A 24,573-nucleotide genomic window follows, 5' to 3' on the forward strand; every position below is an offset into this window, starting at 1 on the left:
GAGAGAGAGAGAGAGAGAGAGAGAGAGAGAGTCTGCGTCTGCGTCTGCATTTGATTGTTTACATTTGATGATTAGCAATCCGGGGAGGGTGTTAGTTTAGGGTTGTAGCTGCCTGGAGGTGAACTTTTAGTGCGGTTTTGAAGGAGGATAGAGATGCCCTTTCTTTTATACCTGTTGGGAGCGCATTCCACATTGATGTGGCATAGAAAGAGAATGAGTTAAGACCTTTGTTAGTTGGGAATCTGGGTTTAACGTGGTTAGTGGAGCTCCCCCTGGTGTTGTGGTTATGGCGGTCATTTACGTTAAGGAAGTAGTTTGACATGTACTTCGGTATCAGGGAGGTGTAGCAGATTTTATAGACTAGGCTCAGTGCAAGTTGTTTAACTCTGTCCTCCACCTTGAGCCAGCCCACTTTAGAGAAGTGGGTAGGAGTGAGGTGGGATCTGGGGTGGAGGTCTAGAAGTAACCTGACTAGCTTGTTCTGAGATGTTTGGAGTCTAGATTTGAGGGTTTTGGAGGTGCTAGGGTACCAGGAGGTGCATGCGTAATGGAAAAAGGGTTGAACGAGAGTTCCCGCCAGAATCCTCAAGGTGCTTTTGTTGACCGGAGAGGAAATTCTGTAGAGAAATCTTGTTCGTTGGTTGACGTTTTTGATTACCTTGGTTGCCATTTTATCACAGGAAAGGTTAGCCTCTAGAATGGAAGGTGTGGTGTCGCCCGCAGGAGAGCAAAGGCCACCGCAAGGTGCTGGCGTCGGCCGGCGTCAACCTGAAGAACTTCGCCAGTCTCACGCCGACCCAGACGGACCTGAACCTGCGCCTGAAGCCGCTCTCCGTCAAGGTGGTGGAGGCGTCGCTCAGGTTGTCGCTGTCGTGCATATTCGTCCGCGAGGGGAAAGCCACGTGAGTTAAGGGCGGCGGGCGGGCGGTGGCGGCGGCGCTTAACCGGGGCGCTAACCGTTACCGTGTGTGCAGAGACGAGGACATGCAGAGCCTCGCCAGCCTGATGAGCATCAAACCCGACGTGGCCAACATGGACGATTTCAACGAGAGCGACGAGGACGGCGACGACGCCAAGGCGGCGGGTGAGAATCGACTTCCCGTTCCCGCCCCCCGTCTTCCTTTTGTCTTATGTCCCGCCTCTTTCTGCCCTCTGGCCAATGCAGTCGTTCCACGCACTCTCACGCGTCCCAATCGCCCCGCCCCCCCTCCGCCTGAGCCCGCTGACACCTTGCCAGGTATCTATCTATGGAGTCCACCTCCTTGTAAAGTCTACATCAGGAGTGTCCAACTAACCAACAAATCAAAGGATGCGGCGGCCATTTTGCTAGTTTTCACCCTCAAAACTACTACAATATAAAGATTTATTTCGAAGATGATTAATTTTTAGGGATGTCCGATAATATCGGGCTGATATTATCGGCCGATAAATGCTTTAAAATGTAATATCGGAAATTATCGGTAATATCTACCGGCTGTTATCATCACGAATTAATGCAAGGCATACTTGGTCAACAGCCATACAGGCACACTGAGGGTGGCCGTTTAAACAGCTTTAACACTGTTACAAATATGCGCCACACTGTGAAGCCACACCAAACAAGAATGACAAACACATTTCGGGAGAACATCCGCACCGTAACACAACGTAAACGCAACAGAACAAATACCCAGAATCCCTTGCAGTATGAACTCTTCCGGGACGCTACAATATTAACATTATCGGACATCTCTATTCATTTTTCCTTAGAAATTTCCTGGGAATGCCAAAGCCAAACTGAAATGCTAACAGTTAGCATACAATTAGCAAGGAATATGAGCAAAACAAGTTTAGAAAGCTAGCATGCTAACAGTGCTATGCTTACGTTTAGCGTCCGTTTTTCTTCTTCGCGGCTTAATTCACTCGACGGTCAAGCAGCGCAAAACGAGTCAGTGAGCGTGGAGTTTGAGCAGAAAATGGCGGTTCTGTTCCTGGGTGTTGTCGTTCAAACAGAGGGATGGATAAGAGCTTTCGCAGAGACCCAGAAAGAAGTCGGTCATAAAGGTAATGAAGTCGGCGTCGAAGGAAATGGCTCTTTAAAAATATCACTCTCTTGCGATATACAATGGGACAATGCTTGTGTCTGCAGTGATCACTTTGTAAAATGTTTGAACTTTTGATTTGTTTGGGGAAACTTCCTGTTTTCTCGACTATATTAGTAGTGTTTGAGAGCGGAACTAAACGGAAGGAGAGGACAAAAGATCGCATTAGTTTGTGTTCCTTTGTGGTTGCTAAGCCGCAATATAACTAGAACAGGGGTCGGCAACCCGCGGCTCCGGAGCCGCATGCGGCTCTTTGACCACTCTGATGCGGCTCAGCTGCATACTTGCCGACCCTCCCAGTTTTCCCAGTATACTTAACGACCCCCCCGATTTTCCCAGGAGACTGCCTCTCCTAGAAATCTCCCAGGGCAAGTATTATCCTATTTTCACTCTAATGACTTAATCAAGGGCGTTCCCTAATGGCACTGCGCATTAATTGTCCCCTATAGCATTTACAAACAGCGTGCCAGCCCGGCCACATGTTATACTGTACATCAGAACCCAACATTGATTAAACGTCGTCAAAAAGCACGTTGTTTCAACGTTGTATTTGTGTCATAGAATATTGGTTGGGAAATGACCAAAATTTGATGGTTTAAATCAACGTCACAACCTGACATTGAATAAACGTCGTCAAAAAGCAGGTTGTTTCAACGTTGTATTTGTGTCGCAGAATATTGTTTGGGAAATGACCAAATTTCAATGGTCAAACCAACATTTGAACCCAACATTGATTAAACGTCGTCAAAAAGCACGTTGTTTCAACGTTGTATTTGTGTTGTAGAATATTGGTTGGGAAATGACCAAATTTCAATGGTCAAATGAACATCAGAACCCAACATTGATTAAACGTCGTCAAAAAGCATGTTGTTTCAACGTTGTATTTGTGTTGTAGAATATTGGTTGGGAAATGACCAAATTTCAATGGTCAAATGAACATCAGAACCCAACATTGATTAAACGTCGTCAAAAAGCATGTTGTTTCAACGTTGTATTTGTGTTGTAGAATATTGGTTGGGAAATGACCAAAATTTTATGGTTTAAATCAACGTCACAACCTGACATTGAATAAACGTCGTCAAAAAGCAGGTTGTTTCAACGTTGTATTTGTGTTGTAGAATATTGGTAGGAAAATGACCAAATTACAATGTCAAAACAACGTCAGAGCCCGACATTGAATAAACGTCGTCAATAAGCATGTTTCAACGTTGTATTTGTGTAGTAGAATATTGGTTGGGAAATGACCAAATTTCAATGGTCAAATGAACATCAGAACCCAACATTGATTAAACGTTGTCAAAAAGCATGTTGTTTCAACGTTGTATTTGTGTTGTAGAATATTGGTTGGGAAATGACCAAATTTCAATGGTCAAACCAACGTCAGAACCCAACATTGATTAAACGTCGTCAAAAAGCATGTTGTTTCAACGTTGTATTTGTGTAGTATATTGGTAGGAAAATGACCAAAATTCAACGGTCAAATGAACATCAGAACCCAACATTGATTAAACGTCGTCAAAAAGCATGTTGTTTCAACGTTGTATTTGTGTCGTAGAATATTGGTTGGGAAATGACCAAAATTCAATGGTCAAACCAACATCACAACCCAACATTGAAACATTGATTAAACGTCGTCAAAAAGCACGTTGTTTCAACGTTGTATTTGTGTTGTAGAATGTTGGTTGGGAAATGACCAAAATTCAACGGTTTAAATTAACATCACAACCCAACATTGATTAAACGTCGTCAAAAAGCATGTTGTTTCAACGTTGTATTTGTGTCATAGAATATTGGTTGGGAAATGACCAAAATTCGATGGTTTAAATTAACATCACAACCTGACATTGAATAAATGTCGTCAAAAAGCATGTTTCAACGTTGTATTTGTGTTGTAGAATATTGGTTGGGAAATGACCAAATTTCAATGATCAAATCAACGTCAGAACCCAACATTGATTAAACGTCGTCAAAAAGCATGTTGTTTCAACGTCGTATTTGTGTCGTAGAATATTGGTTGGGAAATGACCAAAATTCAATGGTCAAACCAACATCAGAAGTCAACATTGACTAAACGTCGTCAAAAAGCACGTTGTTTCAACGTTATGTTTGAGTTGCTCAACGTCAGGACCTAATTCAACAAGTTTTTCAACAATGTTTTACTGTCTTGTGCCTGCCGGGTGTGAAACGCTGTCGGTATAATGCAGCTGTCATGTCAGTCAGGTTCTCAAGCCCGCCCCGCCCTAAGAACAGAACAGAACAGAACAGGGCGGGGCTTCGCGATATATACATGTCTCATGTAAATATTTGATCGACAATGCGCTTCATGTAAAATGTGTTCCTGGTCTTGTTAAGAATATGAGGACAAATCCCCCCCCCCCCCCCCCTGTACTTTTAGTGGTTCTTGTGGCGCACCACATTAGTACTCATGTTGCAAAGCAGGAGGTCTTGGGTTCAAATCCTTGTGGTAGTTGAAATTCTAGCAAGGTTTTTAAAATGTTAGGTAAAATTGTTTAATACGCTAAACTTCAGCATTTCAATGAAAAAAAAAAAGTGGACTGTTCCAAAATCATGTGGATTGTCAAATATGTCTGGTCTTTTAAACTGAAGCAAAACAATCTAAATAAATTGCAAAAATCAGACTTTTAACGACGACTGGACAACAAAATATGGATATTTATGAAATTGCTGACTTTGCGATCTCTTTTGTATTCGTGGTCATGCCATTTTTGGCTGCTCTGGCGATCAAAGCTCGTTTAATACATGTAGCGCTGAATTTGACCAATAGAGGGCGATAAAGCTCCACCTGATTGATTGATTGATTGAAACTTGTATTAGTAGATTGCACAGTACAGTACACATTCCGTACAATTGACCACTAAATGGTAACACCCCAATAAGTTTTTCAACTGGTTTAAGTCGGGGTCCACGTAAATCAATTCATGGTAACCTTTGGTTCAATCGTGCTGTTTGCTGTAGAAGTCCATCCATCCATCCATCCATCCATCCATCTGCTTCCGCTTATCCGAGGTCGGGTCGCGGGGGCAGCAGCCTAAGCAGAGAAGCCCAGACTTCCCTCTCCCCAGCCACTTCGTCCAGCTCCTCCCGGGGGGATCCCGAGGCGTTCCCAGGCCAGCCGGGAGACATAGTCTTCCCAACGTGTCCTGGGTCTTCCCCGTGGCCTCCTACCGGTCGGACGTGCCCTAAACACCTCCCTAGGGAGGCGTTCGGGTGGCATCCTGACCAGATGCCCGAACCACCTCATCTGGCTCCTCTCGATGTGGAGGAGCAGCGGCTTTACTTTGAGCTCCCCCCGGATGACAGAGCTTCTCACCCTATCTCTAAGGGAGAGACCCGCCACCCGGCGGAGGAAACTCATTTCGGCCGCTTGTACCCGTGATCTTGTCCTTTGGGTCATAACCCAAAGCTCATGACCATAGGTGAGGATGGGAACGTAGATCGAACGGTAAATTGAGAGCTTTGCCTTCCGGCTCAGCTCCTTCTTCACCACAACGGATCGATACAGCGTCCGCATTACTGAAGACGCCGCACCGATCCGCCTGTCGATCTCACCATCCACTCTTCCCTCACTCATGAACAAGACTCCGAGGTACTTGAACTCCTCCACTTGGGGCAGGATCTCCTCCGCAACCCGGAGATGGCACTCCACCCTTTTCCGGGCGAGAACCATGGATTCGGACTTGGAGGTGCTGATACATTTCTAATCTTCTGTTTTATTTATGTCATATACAAATGGACGTTATACTTTTTGCAATGTTTATATTTTCAGTCTTACAAACTTTAAATGCAGGAAGACATGTAAAGAAATAAAACGTTGTCAGGTTCAAACACTGACATCTATTAAACAAGACAAAAAGGCAAGGAATCAAACAGAGACAGAATTAAATTTGGACTCACTGCTCTCTGCGCTCCTTCCTCTTGTCCTCGGATTTCCGTCAGTTTTTCAATTCCAGCCCGAAATGAAGAAGGCAGTTCCTCAATCAGGATTTGGATGCCAAGGTCTGTCTGGTTTCAGTCATTCATGCTGGAATCGTCAAACGTGTTGGATCCGGCTCGAAGGACCAAGAGAATGTCCGGTTCAAACACTGTGACATCTATTAAAAACAAGACAAGAAGGCAAGGAATCAAACAGAGACAGAATTAAATTTGGACTCAATTGAGGAGATATCATGTCGACACTGTACCCTCTACAGCAGGGGTCACCAACGCGGTGCCCGCGGGCACCAGGTAGCCCGTAAGGACCAGATGAGTAGCCCGCTGGCCTGTTCTAAAAATAGCTCAAATAGCAGCACTTACCAGTGAGCTGCCTCTATTTTTTTAAATTGTATTTATTTACTAGCAAGCTGGTCTCGCTTTGCCCGACATTTTTAATTCTAAGAGAGACAAAACTCAAATAGAATTTGAAAATCCAAGAAAATATTTGAAAGACTTGGTCTTCACTTGTTTAAATAAATTCATTAATTTTTTTACTTTGCTTCTTATAACTTTCAGAAAGACAAATTTAGAGAAAAAATACAACCTTAAAAATGATTTTAGGATTTTGAAACACATATACCTTTTTACCTTTTAAATTCCTTCGTCTTCTTTCCTGACAATTTAAATCAATGTTCAAGTAAAAAAATTTTTTATTATTGTAAAGAATAATGAATAAATTGTAATTTAATTCTTCATTTTAGCTTCTGTTTTTTCGACGAAGAATATTTGTGAAATATTTCTTCAAACTTGTTATGATTAAAATTCAAAAAAATTATTCTGGCAAATCTAAAAAATCTGTAGAATCAAATTTAAATCTTATTTCAAGGTCTTTTGAATTTCTTTTAAAATGTTTGTTCTGGAAAATCTAGAAGAAATAATGATTTGTCTTTGTTAGAAATATAGCTTGGTCCAATTTGTTATATATTCTAACAAAGTGCAGATTGGATTTTAACCTATTTCAAACATGTCATCAAAATTCTAAAAATTAATCTTAATCAGGAAAAATTACTAATGATGTTCCATAAATTATTTTTTTAAGTTTTTGTCTTCTTTTTTTCGGTTGAATTTAAAATTTTAAAGATTCGAAATTGAAGATAAACTATGTTTCAAAATTTAATTGTCTTTTTTTTCGTGTTTTCTCCTCTTTTCAACCGTTCAATTAAGTGTAAATATCATTAATTATTAATAATAACATAGAGTTAAAGGTAAAATACTTCAAAAGAGTTCCTCTGGAAGTTGAGCAGATCCTGCCATCTGTCCGCGTTGAAGTCACAGTGGAGTTTTACCAGCCTTCTTCCTCTTGGTAGGCCTCGAAGGCAACCTTTTATCTTCTTATCAGGAACATAATGTAATGCAACGTTTCTTTTGTGATAACTTACAAACTATTATTCCAACAAACGTGAACCGCGACAAAACTTCTGGAGCTTCTGTTTCTTCATTGTGTTAACTATCTGTCTAGTTGCGCACGCCGGAATCGAGCAGCGGGGGCAGGATAGTGAATTTATTGACCGTGCTGTGTGAAAGCCGTATGGGTTTATTTTGCAATTAAGTAAACGCAGGTTCAAAAGAATATAACCCGCGGAGACAACTTTCTAAAGAAACGTCTACATTTCGATGTCCGACCCCTGAGTCCTTGGGCTCTTGAAACCGCCGCCCTCTTTGTTATGTAGTTGAATAGCCCTGATAATATAACACATGATAGTTCTACCTAGGGTTGGACAGTATACCGGTTCTAGTATAGCAGGGTTTCCCACACATTCATTTATTTGGGGCGGCCCGCCACGAAAGAATTACGTCCGCCACAAATAAATAAAAAAATAAATTTTTATTTTTTATTTTTTTTGTCCTCTCCAGCTTCTCAGGCAAATCATATAGTTGATGTAGATGCCCATATCGGCTGTTCAGATTTACTTTACAAAAGAGAAGTGTAGGATACTTCTCTTGTTGCCTTATTTGTATTTTGACTTTATTAAATGTATTTATATTAGAAACACAAAATGTGTATATAACAAAGGGTGCAAAGTCTGCAGGCAGTAGGAAACACATGGTTAAGTGTAGGGAGTAAAACTGATGGCAGTCTAAAGTTCAAGATTTTTGGAGGTCTTTGTTCAGTGGATCAGATGTTTGATGAAGCTCTGTGTCTATCTACCACCACTACTGTTTTCTGTTTATTTGTTACTGACTGTGGCAGGACACCTGTTTCACTTTATGTTGCTGGTAAATAATATGCTTGTAGTAGTAGGCTAAAGTGAAATTATTTAGTATGCACTAATTAAAGGGGCAGAGCTTTAAGAGACATTTTAGCTTTTATATTTTATAAGATATATTTTTTTGTAAGAACCACAATTAATAAATATATTTCAGTGAATAACTTATTGTTCAAATCTGTATATAAATATGTACATAAAGTGTTGTAATTATATTGTAAAATGGATGGATGGATGGACGTTTAAAACAAAACTGTTATTATTAATTAGTAAGTATACATTTTTTGAGCCTTTTTAGAGAAAATCAAATCATTGTAGTAAATTATGCAAATTACTCAATGATGTCATGGTGACCACGCCCATAGCCACGCCCCCACCGCCACAGGTATCTTGGCAGTTTATGGGAAACACTGATAACATCAATATTTTTTGGCATCACAACATCTTCTTTTGTATTTTTTAATTGCTTTTATTATATCTATAAACTCAGTAAATACGTCCCTGGACACATGAGGACTTTGAATATGACCAATGTATGATCCTGTAACTACTTGGTATCGGATTGATACCTAAATGTGTGGTATCATCCAAAACTAATGTAAAGTATGCAAACAACAGAAGAATAAGTGATTATTACATTTGAACAGAAGTGAAGATAGAACATGTTAAAATAGAAAGTAAGCAGATATTAACAGTAAATGAACAAGTGGATTAATAATTCATTTTCTACCACTTCAGCCATAATAATTTTGACAAAATAATAGAATGGAAAATGACACAATATGTTACTGCGTATGTCAGCAGCTAAATTAGGAGCCTTTGTTTGTTTACTTACTAATAAAAGACAAGTTGTCTAGTATGTTCACTATTTTATTTAAGGAGAAACTTGCAATAAGAAACATATGTGTAATGTACCTTAAGATTTTTTGTTAACATAAAGCCAATAATGCCATTTTTTGTGGTGCCCCTTTATATAGAAAAGTAACGAAAAGTTTTTAAATACATTTTGGTACCGGTACCAAAATGTTGGTATCGTGACACCACTACTTCTACCTCAATGACAGCTTTTGTTATTCTGGAAATGCATTGTGTTGTTCAAGGTGAGTCACGTGATTTCAGCCTTTCAAAGCTCCCCTTGGACCACCTCGGATTTGTCAAATCCTAGTTACGGCCCTGTGGATACCTACAAAATTAGCTAAAAAAAAAAAAAAAAAAACCTAGCTTACTAACGTTAACATGCCAACAGCAGGTATCAGGGGTGTGGGAAAAAATCGATTCGAAATCGAATCGCGATTCTCACGTTGTGCGATTCAGAATCGATTCTCATTTTTAAAAAATCGATTTATTTTTTATTTTTTTTTTTTTTTTTTTTTTTTTTAAAAATCGATTCGAATTCGAATCGCGATTCTCACGTTGTGCGATTCAGAATCGATTCTCATTTTTAAAAAATCGATTTATTTTTTATTTTTTTAAAAATATTTAAAAAAAATAAATAAAAAAATATTTTTTTTAATTTTTTAAATTAATCAATCCAACAACATTTTTGTCTGACTACTTTTAGATTGTTCCGTGTCATGTTTGTGTCTCCTCAATTGCTCTGTTTATTGCAGTTCTGAGTGTTGCTGGGTCGGGTTTTGTTTTGAAATTGTATTGCATTGTTATGGTATTGTTGTGTATTGTTTTCATAAAAAAAACATTAAAAAAAAATAAAATAAAAATAAAAAATCGTTTTTGAATCGAGAATCGTGTTGAATTGAAAAAAAAAAAACGATTCTGAATCGAATCGTGACCCCAAGAATCGATTTTGAATCGAATCGTGGGACACCCAAAGATTCCCAGCCCTAGCAGGTATCATTCGTCAAGTAACAAAATATTTAAAGCTGGCATGTATACCTGCAAAATTGGCCAAAAAAATCCTGTGGATACCTACAAAATTAGCTAAAAAAAAAAAAAAAAAAAAAAAAAAAACCTAGCTTACTAACGTTAACATGCCAACAGCAGGTATCAGGGGTGTGGGGAAAAAATCGATTCGATTTCGAATCGCGATTCTCACGTTGTGCGATTCAGAATCGATTCTCATTTTTAAAAAATCGATTTTTTTAAAAAAATTTTAATTTTATTTTTTTTTTTTAAATTAATCAATCCAACAACATTTTTGTCTGACTACTTTTAGATTGTTCCGTGTCATGTTTGTGTCTCCTCAATTGCTCTGTTTATTGCTATTCTGAATGTTGCTGGGTCGGGTTTTGTTTTGAAATTGTATTGCATTATTATGGTATTGTTGTGTATTGTTTTCATAAAAAAAACATTTAAAAAAAAAAAAATAAAAAAAAAATCGTTTTTGAATCGAGAATCGTGTTGAATTGAAAAAAAAAAATCGATTCTGAATCGAATCGTGGGACACCCAAAGATTCCCAGCCCTAGCAGGTATCATTCGTCAAGTAACAAAATATTTAAAGCTGGCATGTATACCTGCAAAATTGGCCAAAAAAATCCTGTGGATACCTACAAAATTAGCTAAAAAAAAAAAATAAAAAAAAAATAAAACCTAGCTTACTAACGTTAACATGCCAACAGCAGGTATCAGGGGTGTGGGGAAAAATCGATTCGAATTCGAATCGCGATTCTCACGTTGTGCGATTCAGAATCGATTCTCATTTTTAAAAAATCGATTTTTTTTTTTTTTTTTTTTTTTTTTTTTTTTTTTTTTTTTAAATTAATCAATCCAACAACATTTTTGTCTGACTACTTTTAGATTGTTCCGTGTCATGTTTGTGTCTCCTCAATTGCTCTGTTTATTGCAGTTCTGAATGTTGCTGGGTCGGGTTTTGTTTTGAAATTGTATTGCATTGTTATGGTATTGTTGTGTATTGTTTTCATAAAAAAAACATTTAAAAAAAAAAATCGTTTTTGAATCGAGAATCGTGTTGAATTGAAAAAAAAAAAATCGATTCTGAATCGAATCGTGGGACACCCCAAGATTCCCAGCCCTAGCAGGTATCATTCGTCAAGTAACAAAATATTCGAAGCTGGCATGTATACCTGCAAAATTGGCCAAAAAAAAAAAAAAAGCTGCACTTTGGACACCCCTGGTCTAGATCTCTGTGTGTGAAGGTAGCCCTAGAGGGCGTCTTGTTGTCATGGCGACGCTAACGTCCTCATAAATCTCAGCGTTTCTCATTTTCATCTCATTTCCTCTCTTTCTGTCGTCCGTCTGCGTCTTCTGTGCGTCCACCAAGCGTTCCGACAGCCCCGCCCCTCGCCTCCGGGCGACCCACGCCTTATTGGCGCCGCCCCCGCTCCGCCCCAGTGGCCAAAAACGAGCCCTCCGTTAGGAGCCGCCGACATTGTTGACGAGTCTTCGCCTCCACCTGTTGAGCCACCTGCCAACTCCGCCCCCTCACATGAAGGCCCGCCCCCGCCAAAGAAGTTCTTCAGCTGGACAGGTGGCGCCAAAGCGCACGTGCCCTCTGACCTCTCCCCCCCCGACACATGCACATCCTCCTTCGCGCTCACCCTCATCCCTCCTGCTAACCCTCAAGCCCCGCCCACTCACCTTCCTCCGCCTCTGCCCAGAATCTTCCAGTCAGACTCTGGAAAAGGTAACACGGCGGCGGCGTCTTCATGTTCATTGGCTGTCATCTTGATTGGGGGGGGGCGGGGCATGCACGGGTGATACTGAGCGCGCACGCTAGCGTTTCTTTTTCTCCTCCCTCAGCGGCTGTCTCGACTCAGCGGCGCCCCCCGGGGGACCAGACGTCACACGCCGCCAGCGCCGCGTCGGGTGGGTCAGGTGACTTCTTGCTGTATTGAAAGCGTTTCAATGACTGTCGGCCATCTTTGTTGTGTCTGCCAGCCCATGTTTTCGCAGCTCAAGTTGTCAAGTCGGACCCCCGCCCTCCCTCCCCCTCGCCCTTCAGCACCGAGGCCCCGCCTCTCGCGGCGACTGCCTCTGAAGCCCCTCCCGTCGCTGGTGACGTCCTCCCGGTGCCCCTGTTGAGTCGCCCTGACCTCGACGCCCTCTGTGAGCCCGCCGCCCCGACTCTTCGCCCCGCCCTCCCGCGTTCCTCGCCGCCCCGCTCGTCCTCTCAGCTCAGGGCCCCGCCCACAGGTACACGAGCGTCCAATCAGCGTTTAGCCAAACCTCTTCACACGTTTGTCATGTCGTGCTGCACACAGAGGCCACGCCCCCACTCCACCAAGCCGAGAAGACCGCAGCACCTGTTGCCAAGGAAACCACTCTGGCCACGCCTGCCGATGACATCACAGCATCCAACCCACCAATCACAGCACAGCATGGCAAGGTGGCAGGGGAGGCCAGGTGAGGTCTCACCCCTACACACACACACACACACACACACACACACACACACACGATATGTATTTTCTCAATGATTAGCAGCTGTGCTAACTTGCGTTAGCGCGTGCTAGCTGTGTGCTTTTGGCTCCGCCCCCTGCTGAAGAGTGGTTTGCTTCCTCCTGTGCTCCTTACATGTGACCTTGCATGTGACTTCCCCAGTCCTGCCCCTCCCCAATCTGAGACTATAGTAGCCCCGCCTCCTCCGTGGCCCTTTTGCGAGAGCTCCGCCCCCCAGCCGCCCTCCTCCACTGCCAAGCAATCAAAAGGAGGCACGAGGTGAGTTCTTCTCCTCGGGCCGCAGGAGCAAAAAAGACTGAATCTGTTCCTTCTCCTCCTCCGCAGCCTCCTCGCTCACCACCGCTCCACCTTGGGCGAGCAAGAAGAGGAGAGGAAGCGACGTGAGCAGGAGAGGAGGAGGCTGGTGGAGGAGGAGAAGAGGAGACTCTTGAAGGAGCAGGAGGAGGCCAGGAAGCTGAAGGAGAGGAGGAGGCGCGAGCAAGACCGACTCCTGGAGGAATGGAACATCATGCGAGAAGAGGAGGACCGCAGGAGGAGGAGGAGCACGTTGGTGCAGAAAGAGAAGGAGCAGCAGAAATGGAAAGACAAGGAGGAACGACAACAAGAGAGGTGGAGCAGAGATGAAGAGCCGAAGGGGGTCCACAGATTAGAGGAGGAGAAAGCGAGGAGGGCGGAGACAAGGAAAAAGGAGGAGGAAGAGAGTAATAAAAGGAAGGAAGAAGATGCGAAGAGAAGGAGCGAGGAGGAGAGGAGAGAGAAGGAAGAGGAAGAGGAGAAAAGACAAGAAGAAAGGAGGAGACACGAAGAGGAGGTGAGAAAGAGAGAGAGAGAGAAGGAACGAGAGGAGATGGAGCAGAGGAGAAAAGAGGAGGAGGCGGGAAAGAGGGCAGAGGAGGTGAGGAAGAACAAGGAGGAGGAGGAGAGGAAGAGGAAAGATGAAGCGGAGCAGCAGAGAGTCAAGGAGGAAAAGAGGAGGCAGGAGACAGACCGGCTGGAGGAGGAGAAGAAGAGGAAAAAGGAGGAGGAGGAGGAGAGGAAGAAAAAGGAGGAAGAGAGAAAAATTAAGGAGGAAAAGGAGAGGAAGAGGAATGAGGAGGAGAGAAAGAAACAGGAAGAAGAGAAGAGGAAGGATGAGGAAAGAAGGAAGAAGCTAGAAGAGGAAAGAAAGAGGAAGGAGGGAGAGGAGAGAAAACAGAAGGATAAGGTGGAGAGGTGGAAGAAGCTAGAAGAGGAAAAAGAACAAAAGGAAAATGAGAGGAAGAAAAAGGAGGAAGAGGAGAGAAAGGAAATTGAGGAAAAGAAGAGGCAGGAGAAAGACCGGCTGGAGGAGAAGATGAAAAAGGAGGAAGAGGAGAGAAAGAGGAAGGAGGAAGATGAGAAGAGGAAGAAGGAGGAAGAGGAGAGAAAGAAAAAAGACGAAGAGGAGAGGAAGAAAAAGAAGGAAGAGAGAGAGATTAAGGAGGAAAAGGAGAAGAAGAGGAATGAGGAGGAGAGAAAGAAACAGGAAGAAGAGGAGAGGAGAAAGGATGAGGAAAGAAGGAAAAAGCTAGAAGAGGAAAGAAAGAGGAAGGAGGAAGAGGAGAGAAAAAGGAAGGATGAGGTGGAGAGGTGGAAGAAGCTAGAAGAGGAAAAAGAACAGAAGAAAAAGGAGGAAGAGGAGAGAAAGAAAAAGAAGGAAGAGGAGAGAAAGAGGGGGGATGAGGTGGAGAGGAGGAACAAGCTAGAAGAGGAAAAAGAACAAAAGGAAAAGTTGAGGAAGAAAACGGATGAAGAGGAGAGAAAGGAAAAGGAGGAAAAGAAGAGGCAGGAGAAAGACCGACTGGAGGAGGAGGAGAAGAAGATGAAAAGAGAGGAAGAGGAGAGAAAGAGGAAGGAAGAAGATGAGACGAGGAAAAAGGAGGAACAGGAGAGAAAGAAGGAGGTAGTGGAGAGAAAGAAGGAAGAGGAGAAGAAGAAAAAAATTGAGGAAGAGAGAAAGAGGAATGAGGAGCAGAGAAAGAAACAGGAAGAAGAGGAGAGGAGGAAGGATGAGGAAAGAAGGAAAAAGCTAGAAGAGGAGAAAAAGAAAGAAGATGAGGTAAAGAAAAAGGAGGAAGAGGAAAGAAAGAGGAAGGATGATGACAGAAAGAGAGGGGAAGAGGAGAGGAAGAAAAAGGAAGAAGAAAGAAAGATTAAGGAGGAAAAGAAGAGGAATGAGGAGGAGAGAAAGAAACAGGAAGAAGAGGAGAGGAGGAAGGATGAGGAAAAAAGGAAAAAGCTACAAGAGGAGAAAAAGAAAGAAGAGGAGGTAAAGAAAAAGGAGGAAGAGGAACAAAAAAGGATGGATGATGAGAGAAAGAAAACAGAGGAAGAGGAGAGGAAACGGAATGATGAGGTGGAGAGGTGGAAGAAGCTCAAGGAGGAAAAAGAACAGAAGGAAAAGGAGGAGGAAAGGAGGAAGAGAGAAGAAGAAGAAGAGATGGAGAAGAGAAGAAAGGAGGTGAAAAGAAGAGAAGAAGACATAAAGAGGCAGCAGGAGGAGAAGTGGAAATGTCCCCATCTGCTGGACAAAAGCTGCATGACACCTTCAAGTCTCAGCCAATCAGCAGAGAGCAAGTCACTCCATCAGAGGTGAGTGTGGACTCAGTGGTCATACACAGTATGTGCTGTCTCATACACACCACCTTACACCACCTGCACACCACCTTCCACCACGTGCACACCACCTTCCACCACGTGCACACCACCTTCCACCACGTGCACACCACCTTCCACCACGTGCACTCGCCTACATTAGTCATGACCCCTGGTCCAAGTCCACTTTGGAACCTTCTAGATGCAGAAATACTATCCGGGTGTGCAGAGGGTGGAACTACATGTCCTCATAACCTGAAGTGCTCATGTCTTTTTTTTTCATGCATTCATGTCTTCATGTCCTCATAACCTAATGTCTTATTTGTTTCATGCAGTCATGTCTTCATGTCCTCATAACCTAATGTCTTATTTGTTTCATGCAGTCATGCATTCATGTCCTCATAACCTAATGTCTTATTTGTTTCATGCATTCATGTCTTCATGTCCTCATAACCTAATGTCTTATTTGTTTCATGCAGTCATGCATTCATGTCCTCATAACCTAATGTCTTATTTGTTTCATGCAGTCATGCATTCATGTCCTCATAACCTAATGTCTTATTTGTTTCATGCAGTCATGTCTTCATGTCCTCATAACCTAATGTCTTATTTGTTTCATGCAGTCATGCATTCATGTCCTCATAACCTAATGTCTTATTTGTTTCATGCATTCATGTCCTCATAACCTCATGTCTTATTTGTTTCATGCATTAATTTCTTCAAGTCCTCATACCCTCATGTACTCATGTCTTATTTTTTTCATGCATTGTCTTCATGTTGTCATGTCCCTGTATCTTAAATTATTTATCTATTAATGTCTTCATCTTCTCATGCTCTTGTTCTCATGTCTTCATTTCGTCATGTAATAATGACTTCATCTTCTCATGCCTTCATGTCCTCGTGTCCCTGTGTCTTCGTTTCTTCATGTAACAATGTCTTCATCTTCTCATGCTCTCATGTTCTCATGTCTTCATTTTGTCATGTAATAATGTCTTCATGTTCTCATGTCCCTCTGTCTTCGTTTTTTCATGTAACAATGTCTTCATGTTCTCATGCTCTCATGTTCTCATGTCTTCATTTTGTCATGTAATAATGTCTTCAAGTCCTCATGTCCCTGTGTCTTTGTTTCTTCATGTATTAATGTCTTCACCTTCTAATGCCCTCATGTTCTCATGTCCCTGTGTCTTCGTTTCTTCATGTATTAATGTCTTCACCTTCTCATGCCCTCATGTTCTCATGTCCCTGTGTCTTTGTTTCTTCATGTATTTATGTATTCATCTTCTCATGCCCTCATGTTCTCATGTCGTCCTGTATTCATGTATTCATCTTCTCGTGCCCTCATGTTGTCATGTCCTCCGTTCTTCATGCAATAATTTATTCATCTTCTCATGCCCTCATGTTCTCGTGTCTTCATTTCTTCATGTGATAATGTTTTCATTTTCGCATGCCCTCAAGTTCTCATGTACTCATTTTTTCATGTATTAATGTATTCATGGTCTCATGTCTTCATTTCTTCCATGTATTAATGTCTTTATGTCCTCATGCCCTCATAGTCTCATGTCCTTGTGTCTTCATTTCTTCATGTATTAATGTATTCATGTTCTCATGCCCTCATGGTCTCATGTCTTCATTTCTTCCATGTATTAATGTCTTTATGTCCTCATGCCCTCATAGTCTCATGTCCTTGTGTCTTCATTTCTTCATGTATTAATGTCTTCATGTTATCATCCCTCATTGTCTCATGTCTTCATTTCTTCGTGTATTATTGTCTTCATGTTCTCATGGTCTCATGTCTTCATTTCTTCATGTATTAATGTCTACATGTTCTCATGCCCTCATGGTCTCATGTCTTAATTTTTTGATGTATTAATGTCTTCATGTTCTCATGCCCTCATGGTCTCATGTCTTAATTTTTTGATGTATTAATGTCTTCATCTTCTCATGCCCTCGTAGTCTCATGTTCTCAAGTACTCATGTCTTAAAATTTTCATGTATTAATGTTTTCATGTTCTCATGCCCTCATGTACTCATGTCTTCATTTTGTCATGTTTTGATGTCCTCATTTCTTCAAGTCCTCATGACCTAATATCCTAAATTCTTCATGTCCATAGATCTTCATGTCTTCATTTCTTCATGTTTTCATGTCCTCATGTCTCTTTGCTTGTCTCATCCTTTCTCTTTGACAGGGAAAGTGTCGAACAGCCAATCGTAGCCAAGGCCCCGCCTCCCACCTTCCAAGGAGACTCCTCCCAGCTGGACCACAAGGCGCCACCAAAGACTGCAGAGGAGGGGGACAACCCGTGGAGGATGGGGGAGGGGACAGCAAAGGGGGCGGGACCACAGAGGAAGGAGGAAGAGGAGGAGTCAGTAGGGTGAGTGTGTAACTTGTGTGTGGAAGGGAAGTGAAAACAATAAAGATTCTAAAGAGTTCTTTTCCCGGCAGACCTGCAGTCCGCCATGGCGACCATGGTGAAAGTGGCGTCGGGATGGCCACCATTTCCGAAGGGGAAGAAGAAAGTCCTGACCTCTGCCCTGTGGAGGAGGAGGAGCGTCTCCTATTGGCTAAAATCCACGTGATGACCTTTGACACGTCCCCGGTCACCAGGAAGCGCCTGGTTCCTGCCCCAGGAGAGATCCACCATGACGTCCTGGAGGCGGAGTCAGACATCCCGGCGAATGGCGAGGAGTCGCCAAAGCGGAGGCGGGAAGAGGACGTGTAAGCGGCCATTAAGTCCTTGGCGCACAAACATGTTGCTCCAGTAATGTGCTATTGAGGGGGGTTTGGTATATGCCATTGCATGCGGGCCATCGCGCGACCCGCATGGTTTGCCCCATGTGGGGCAGATGTAGTCCACGCTTGAGAGGGGGGGCCCCTGCAGCGCTGATGTCGCTGTATACGTTGATGTTTTCTCCTCTCAGTGGTCTGCTCCTGGAGATGAGCAATGCCGGCGTGACTGCAGTCGCGCCAGGTGTGGCGATCAGCAGCCAAGACTTCCAGTGCGGAAGGCTGGACAGGAGGGTTTTTATGTGGTCCTTGTAGCGTTTCCGCTGACCCCCAGGAGCCCTACAGCTTTCCTGGAGTTGGCCGTAGAGGATCTGTCGGGGGAGGCTCTGGGCGGGCATGCGGATTACATGCCCCACCCAGCGCAGATGTCTTTGCGCAAGGAACACTTGGATGCTGGGTGTTTGGGTCCGGTCATAGATATCCACATGTGGGACCCTGTCCTCCCAGGTCAGACCCAGAATCCGTTGCAGGCAGCGGATGTGGTATCTCTCCAGGATTCTGACGTGCCTTTGGTAAGGGGCCCAGGCTTCCGAGCCGTATAGCAGTGTGGACAGACAAACTGCTTTGTAAACAGCTGCTTTGGTGGAAACTCTCAGGTTTCTGTTCAGGAAAACCCTGGTTTTGAGCCTACCGAAGGCAGCAGACGCTAACCCAACACGGACCCGGATGTCATTATCGATGTTACAGGTGGGGGACAGGATGCTTCCGAGGTAGGTGAAATGTGGAACGATGGTGAGCTGCTGGCCATCAATGTTGAAGACAGGCTCTTCTGACTGGTGGGTAGAGTGTTGCCCAATGATCTGTGTTTTTGAAATGTTGACCTTGAGTCCTGGGCAAGGAGAGCACAATCGTCAGCATACTGAAGTTCTAGGATCTGTTGTTTTGTATCTTTTGTGAAGGCCTGGAGGCGCCAGATGTTGAAGAGACTGCTGTCCAGCTGGAACTGTATGTGGATGCCATTTGTGGTTCCCAGAGCTTTGTGTGAGAGGAGAGTGACTGCTGAGAGGAAGAGGTTGAATATGACGGGGGCTAGGACACACCCCTGCCTCACCCCGACTTTCACATTAAAAGAGGGGGATTGCTGGCCTCCAATGCGGACACAGGCTCGCATTCCATCATGTAGTTGTCTCAGGATGTTGAGGAACTTCGGCGGAATCCCCAGCCTTCCCAGTAAGTCCCAGAGGAGATTCCGGTTTACGGTGTCAAATGCCTTGGACAGGTCGATGAAGGCGATGTACAGATCCTGGTGGTGTTCCCGGCACTTTTCTTGTACCGGCCTGGCTACAAAGATCATGTCACTAGTACTGCAAACTCTTCTGAATCCACACTGTGATTCAGGCAGGATGTTCTCAGAGATGTGAGTCACTAAGCGAGAGAGCATGACCCGGGCAAGAACTTTCCCACCAACCGAGATCAGGGAAATTCCTCTGCTGTTTCCACTTTGTCACCTTTCCTCTCAAAGATGGTTATTATAGCAGTATGCTTGCCATTCCTGGGGGATGGCTTCAGAGGACCAGATGGAGTCAATCAGTTGGTGGAGCCGACGAGTGAGGAGATAGCCACCAAGCTTCAGCACCCCAGCTGGGATACCGTCAGGGCCTGGGCTTTTGTTGTTTTTTAGGCCCTTGATGGCTTTTCGGACTTCAGCAAAGGTAGGCGGGGAGTCCAGGTGGTCGACAGGGGGAGTGGTTGGGAAATTGGTGAAAATGTCCTGGTCAGAGGGATTTTCGGAGTTAAGGAGAGTGTTGAAATGTTCAGCCCATCTATTAAGGATCGGGGGGGTGTCCTTATAGAGGGTGAATCCGTCTGCCAATCTGACTGGGGTTATGTTTTTTCTCTGTGGACCATAAATGGATTTGAATCCATGGGAATTGTTGGTGTCAGCATAGAGTTGGATCTCGCTGGCTTTCTTGATCCACCAGTCATTTTCCATGGTTCTGAGGGAGGAGAGTCAAATCTCTAGTGTGATGGATTGTGGGTTGGCCAGGTAAGCAGCATGGGCTTTGTGTTTTGCCTGGAGAAGTGTATGCATATCCGGTGCACTGTTGTCAAACCAGTCCTGATGTTTATGCCGGGTGTACCCAAGGGACTCCTCTGCTGCCTGATGGATGGCAGTCCTTAGGGAGTTCCGGCAGGTGTTGATGTCAGGGTCCAGGTGGGTATCAGGGATTGCAGACACATTTTCTGCAAGCTGTGCTCTGAGCTGGTCTACAGAGTGCTTGGATTTGAATGCTTCACAGTTGAGTCTCTTGTTTGGTGGTGTTTTCTTCAGTTGGGGGCGGACTTCCAGGAGGAGCAAAACACCTGCGCAGTGAATTGATTTAAGCGGTGGTAGAAGTGCGCAGTCTCTACCCACACTGTTTTGTCTTGGCCCCATGTGGCGTCCTCCAGTGGCACGAAGAGCTCATGACGACCTTCTGCCGCATGGTCTTGCAGAGGACTGCCTAATGCGGGTCCTCATCACAGATTTTTCGTTAGGGGTTTTCTCCCGTAGCCTATAACCAAGAGGTTTGCCAGTAGGCACTGGTCAGTCGGATGGTGGTAGCCTGGATGGAGGCTAAGCTATCCATCCCTGGGGGGGATCCCATGCTGTTTTGCCTGATCCCGCAAGGCACACTGCCATGAGGAGGCACAGCAAGGGTCTTGGTGACGGAGAGGCTATGTACTGGCGAGGAAAGACTTATGCATTCTGCTTTTCCATCGCTTGGTTCTTGATCAGCTAGCCAGCGGCAGATCCTGGAAGCGAGAGGAAGCAAGCAGCAGACAGGCATGCAACTATGCTATCCGAGGATGGCTGCATTAGACGCATCATATCACCCTGCGGGTCATACCTGCTAGCCCCCTAGCGCACACACACACACACACGTAACATCTGCGTCTCCTCGTAGGTCACGTGACCAATGGGGCGCCCCCCCTGATGGCGTGTCAAGTCAGTCTGGTAGCACACCAATCAGAGAGGAGGCTGATGGGAAGGACGACAACGGCGGCGAGGTAAATGACCACGTAAAGATGGCGTGCGCTCCACAAAGCTGACCTTTGACCTCCCTCAGGACCTGGTGACCCCCAGCCAGTTGCTGCTGAGGTGGTGTCAGGAGGTCACGGCCGACTACGCCGGGGTCAGAGTCACCAACTTCAGCACTTCCTGGAGGAACGGCTTGGCCTTCTGCGCCATCCTGCACCACTTCCACCCCGACCTCATGTATGTGTGCGTGTCTGTCAAGCATGCTAGCAGTTAGCATATGTAAAGTTCCAAGTTTTATGACTGTGGTAAATGGTTGCAAAATTAGCAACAAAAACAAGTTAGCATGCTACCAGTTAGCATATGTAAAGTACCAAGTTTTGTGACGGTGGTAAATGGTTGCAAAATTAGTAACAAAAGTTAGTTAGCAGGGGCGCAGTTAGCATATGTAAAGTTCCAAGTTTTAAGACTGTGGTTAGTGGTTGCAAAATTAGCAACAAAAAATAGTTAGCACATGTAAAGTACCAAGTTTTATGACTGTGGTAAATGGTTGCAAAATTAGCAACAAAAACAAGTTAGCATGCTACCAGTTAGCATATGTAAAGTACCAAGTTTTGTGACGGTAGTAAATGGTTGCAAAATTAGTAACAAAAAAAAGTTAGCAGGGGCAGAGTTAGTATATGTAAAGTTCCAAGTTTTAAGACTGTGGTTAGTGGTTGCAAAATTAGCAACAAAAAAAGTTACCATGCTAGCAGTTAGCATATGTAAAGTTCCAAGTTTTATGACTGTGGTATATGGTTGCAAAATTTGCAACAAAAAAATAGTTAGCATATATAAAGTACCACATTTTATGACTGTGTGGTAAACAGTTGCAAAATTTGGAGAGAAAAAAAAGGTAAATGGTAAACAGTCAATACATTGAGGGGGAAAGTTAGCATGCTAACACTTAGCATATGTAAAGTACCAAGTTTTATGACTTCGTGGTAAACGGTTAACAAATTAGCAAAAACAGTTAGCATGCTATCTGTTAGCATATGTAAAGTTCCAAGTTTTATGACTGTGGTAAATGGTTGCAAAATTAGCAACAAAAAAAAGTTAGCATGCTACCAGTTAGCATATTTAAAGTACCAAGTTTTGTGACGGTGGTAAATGGTTGCAAAATTAGTAACAAAAAAAAGTTATCAGGGGCGCAGTTAGCATATGTAAAGTTCCAAGTTTTATGACTGTGGTATATGGTTGCAAAATTAGCAACAAAAAATTTAGCATATATAAAGTTCCAGGTTTTATGACTGTGTGGTAAACAGTTGCAAAATTTTGAAAAAAAAAAGGTAAATGGTAAACAGTCGATACATTGAGGGGGAAAGTTAGCATGCTAACACTTAGCATATGTGAAGTACAGAGTTTTATGACTTTGTGGTAAACAGTTAACAAATTAGCAAAAACAGTTACAACAACAAAAAATAGCATGCTAGCAGTTAGCATATGTAAAGTTCCAAGTTTTATGACTGTGGTTAGTGGTTGCAAAATTAGCAACAACAAAAAGTTAGCATATGTATACTTCCAAGTTTTATGACTGTGTGGTAAACAGTTGCAAAATTTTGAAAAAAATAGCATGCTTACAGTTAGCATATGTAAAGTACCAAGTTTATGATTCTGTGGTAAATAGTTGATAAATTGGGGGAGAAAGTTAGCATGCTACCAAGTTTTCTGACTTTGTGATAAACGGTTAACAAATGAGCAAAAACAGTTAGCATGCTATCTGTTAGCATATGTAAAGTACCAAGTTTTATGATTCTGAGGTAAAGGTTTTCAAAATTAGTCCGAAAAAAAGGTTAGCATTCTAACAGTTTGCATGTATAAAGTACCAAATGTTATGATTCTGAGGTAAACGGTTTCAAAATTAGGAAAAAATATGTTTATATTGAACGTGTATGCATTCTAACAGTTAGCATGTATAAAGTACCAAGTTTTATGACTCTATAGTAAACGGTTGCAAAATTAGAAAATAAAATGTTTCATGCTAATAGTTAGCATTTGTGAACTACCAAGTTTTATGACTCTGTTGTAAACGGCTGCAAAATTAGCACAAAATCTTTTTAGCATGCTAACAGTTAGCATAAGTGAAGTAGCAAATGTTATAACTCTGTGGTAAACTGCTGCAAACTTAGCCAAGACAATAGTTAGCGTGCACCTGTCAATCATCTGTTTGTCCCCTCAGAGATTTTGAGCGTCTGAAGTCACATGACATCAAAATGAACAACAAGAAGGTGAGCGTCCTGATGATGTCATCATGTGATGACTACATTCTCGTCTAAGCAAATAGAGAACATTCTAGACGTGTCCTCTTCCGCCCCGCCCAGGCCTTTGACGCCTTCGAGTCTTTGGGCATCTCTCGCCTGCTGGAGCCGTCAGACATGGTTCTGCTGTCGGTTCCGGACCGCCTCATCGTGATGACGTACCTCAGCCAGATCCGCTCGCACTTTACCCAGCAGGAGCTCAGCGTGCTGCACATCGAGCGCAACGCCAGCCAGTCCAGCTATGGCCCCGCCCTCGCCGGCCCGCCACCTTCTGACGTGCAGGCCGCCGCCTTCTGTGTGGCGAGACTCAACCAGGGGGAAGGACTGCAAGAGGGAGGGGCCGCCTTGCTCGTACCGCCCCCCAGGTCCAAGAGAACCACACAAGGTCAAAGTGATCGTCCTTATGTTGTTGACATGTTGTTGACATGTTATGGACATGTTGTTGACATGTGATTGGCATGTTATTGATGTGTTGCTGACATGTGATTGGTATGTTGATGTGTTGTTGACATGTTGATGTGTTGACATGTTGATGTGTTGTTGACATGTAATTGCCATGACATGTTATTGACATGTTGATGTGTTGTTGACATGTTGATGACATGTTATTGATGTGTTGTTGACATTGAATTGACATGACATGTTGTTGACATGTTGATGACATGTAATTGACATGACATGTTGTTGATGTGTTATTGACATGTAATTGACCTGACATGTTATTGACATGTAGACATGATATTGATGTATAGATGACAGGCTATTGACATGACATGTTATTGACATGTGATTGACATGTTGATGTGTCGTTGACATGATATTGACATGTTGACGTTTGATGACATATTATTGATGTGTTGTTGACATGTAATTGACATGACATGTTATTGACATGTAGACATGTTGACATGATATTGATGTATAGATGACAGGCTATTGACATGTTATTGACATGTGATTGACATGTTGATGTGTCGTTGACATGATATTGACATGTTGACGTGTTGATGACATATTACTGATGTGTTGTTGACATGTTATTGACATGTTGATGTGTTGACATGTTATGGACATGTTATTGACATATCAATGTGTTGTTGACATGTTGATGACATGTTCTTGACATGTAATCGACGGGATATATTATTGACATGTTGATGTGTTGACATGTTGATGACATGTTGACGACATGTTGATGACATGTTCTTGACATGTAATTGACGGGATATATTATTGACATGTTGATGTGTTGACATGTTG

General features: G+C 43.2%; 1 protein-coding gene across 5 annotated transcripts in view; it reads left to right on the top strand.

The window, feature by feature from the left end:
• Nucleotides 1-685: 685 nt before the first annotated feature.
• LOC133651197 (trichohyalin-like) overlaps nucleotides 686-24,573 on the top strand; it is a 33,054-nt gene continuing 9,166 nt past the window's right edge. For 2 of the 5 annotated variants that reach the window (XM_062049216.1, XM_062049218.1), the window contains exons 1-15: nucleotides 686-902; nucleotides 975-1,084; nucleotides 1,166-1,237; nucleotides 11,521-11,883; nucleotides 12,000-12,065; nucleotides 12,138-12,392; nucleotides 12,461-12,602; nucleotides 12,801-12,917; nucleotides 12,984-15,269; nucleotides 17,459-17,644; nucleotides 17,716-17,988; nucleotides 20,946-21,048; nucleotides 21,108-21,262; nucleotides 23,235-23,283; nucleotides 23,377-23,698. In XM_062049216.1, the coding sequence (XP_061905200.1) occupies nucleotides 985-1,084; nucleotides 1,166-1,237; nucleotides 11,521-11,883; nucleotides 12,000-12,065; nucleotides 12,138-12,392; nucleotides 12,461-12,602; nucleotides 12,801-12,917; nucleotides 12,984-15,269; nucleotides 17,459-17,644; nucleotides 17,716-17,988; nucleotides 20,946-21,048; nucleotides 21,108-21,262; nucleotides 23,235-23,283; nucleotides 23,377-23,698 (4,489 nt within the window). In that variant the 5' untranslated portion in view covers nucleotides 686-902; nucleotides 975-984. The remainder of the gene's footprint in view (nucleotides 903-974; nucleotides 1,085-1,165; nucleotides 1,238-11,520; nucleotides 11,884-11,999; nucleotides 12,066-12,137; nucleotides 12,393-12,460; nucleotides 12,603-12,800; nucleotides 12,918-12,983; nucleotides 15,270-17,458; nucleotides 17,645-17,715; nucleotides 17,989-20,945; nucleotides 21,049-21,107; nucleotides 21,263-23,234; nucleotides 23,284-23,376; nucleotides 23,699-24,573) is intronic. The other 3 variants (XM_062049217.1, XM_062049219.1, XM_062049220.1) reach the window with 3 other exon arrangements.

Source organism: Entelurus aequoreus, linkage group LG05 (genome assembly GCF_033978785.1).
Source record: "Entelurus aequoreus isolate RoL-2023_Sb linkage group LG05, RoL_Eaeq_v1.1, whole genome shotgun sequence".
Classification (NCBI taxonomy): Eukaryota; Metazoa; Chordata; class Actinopteri; order Syngnathiformes; family Syngnathidae; genus Entelurus; species Entelurus aequoreus.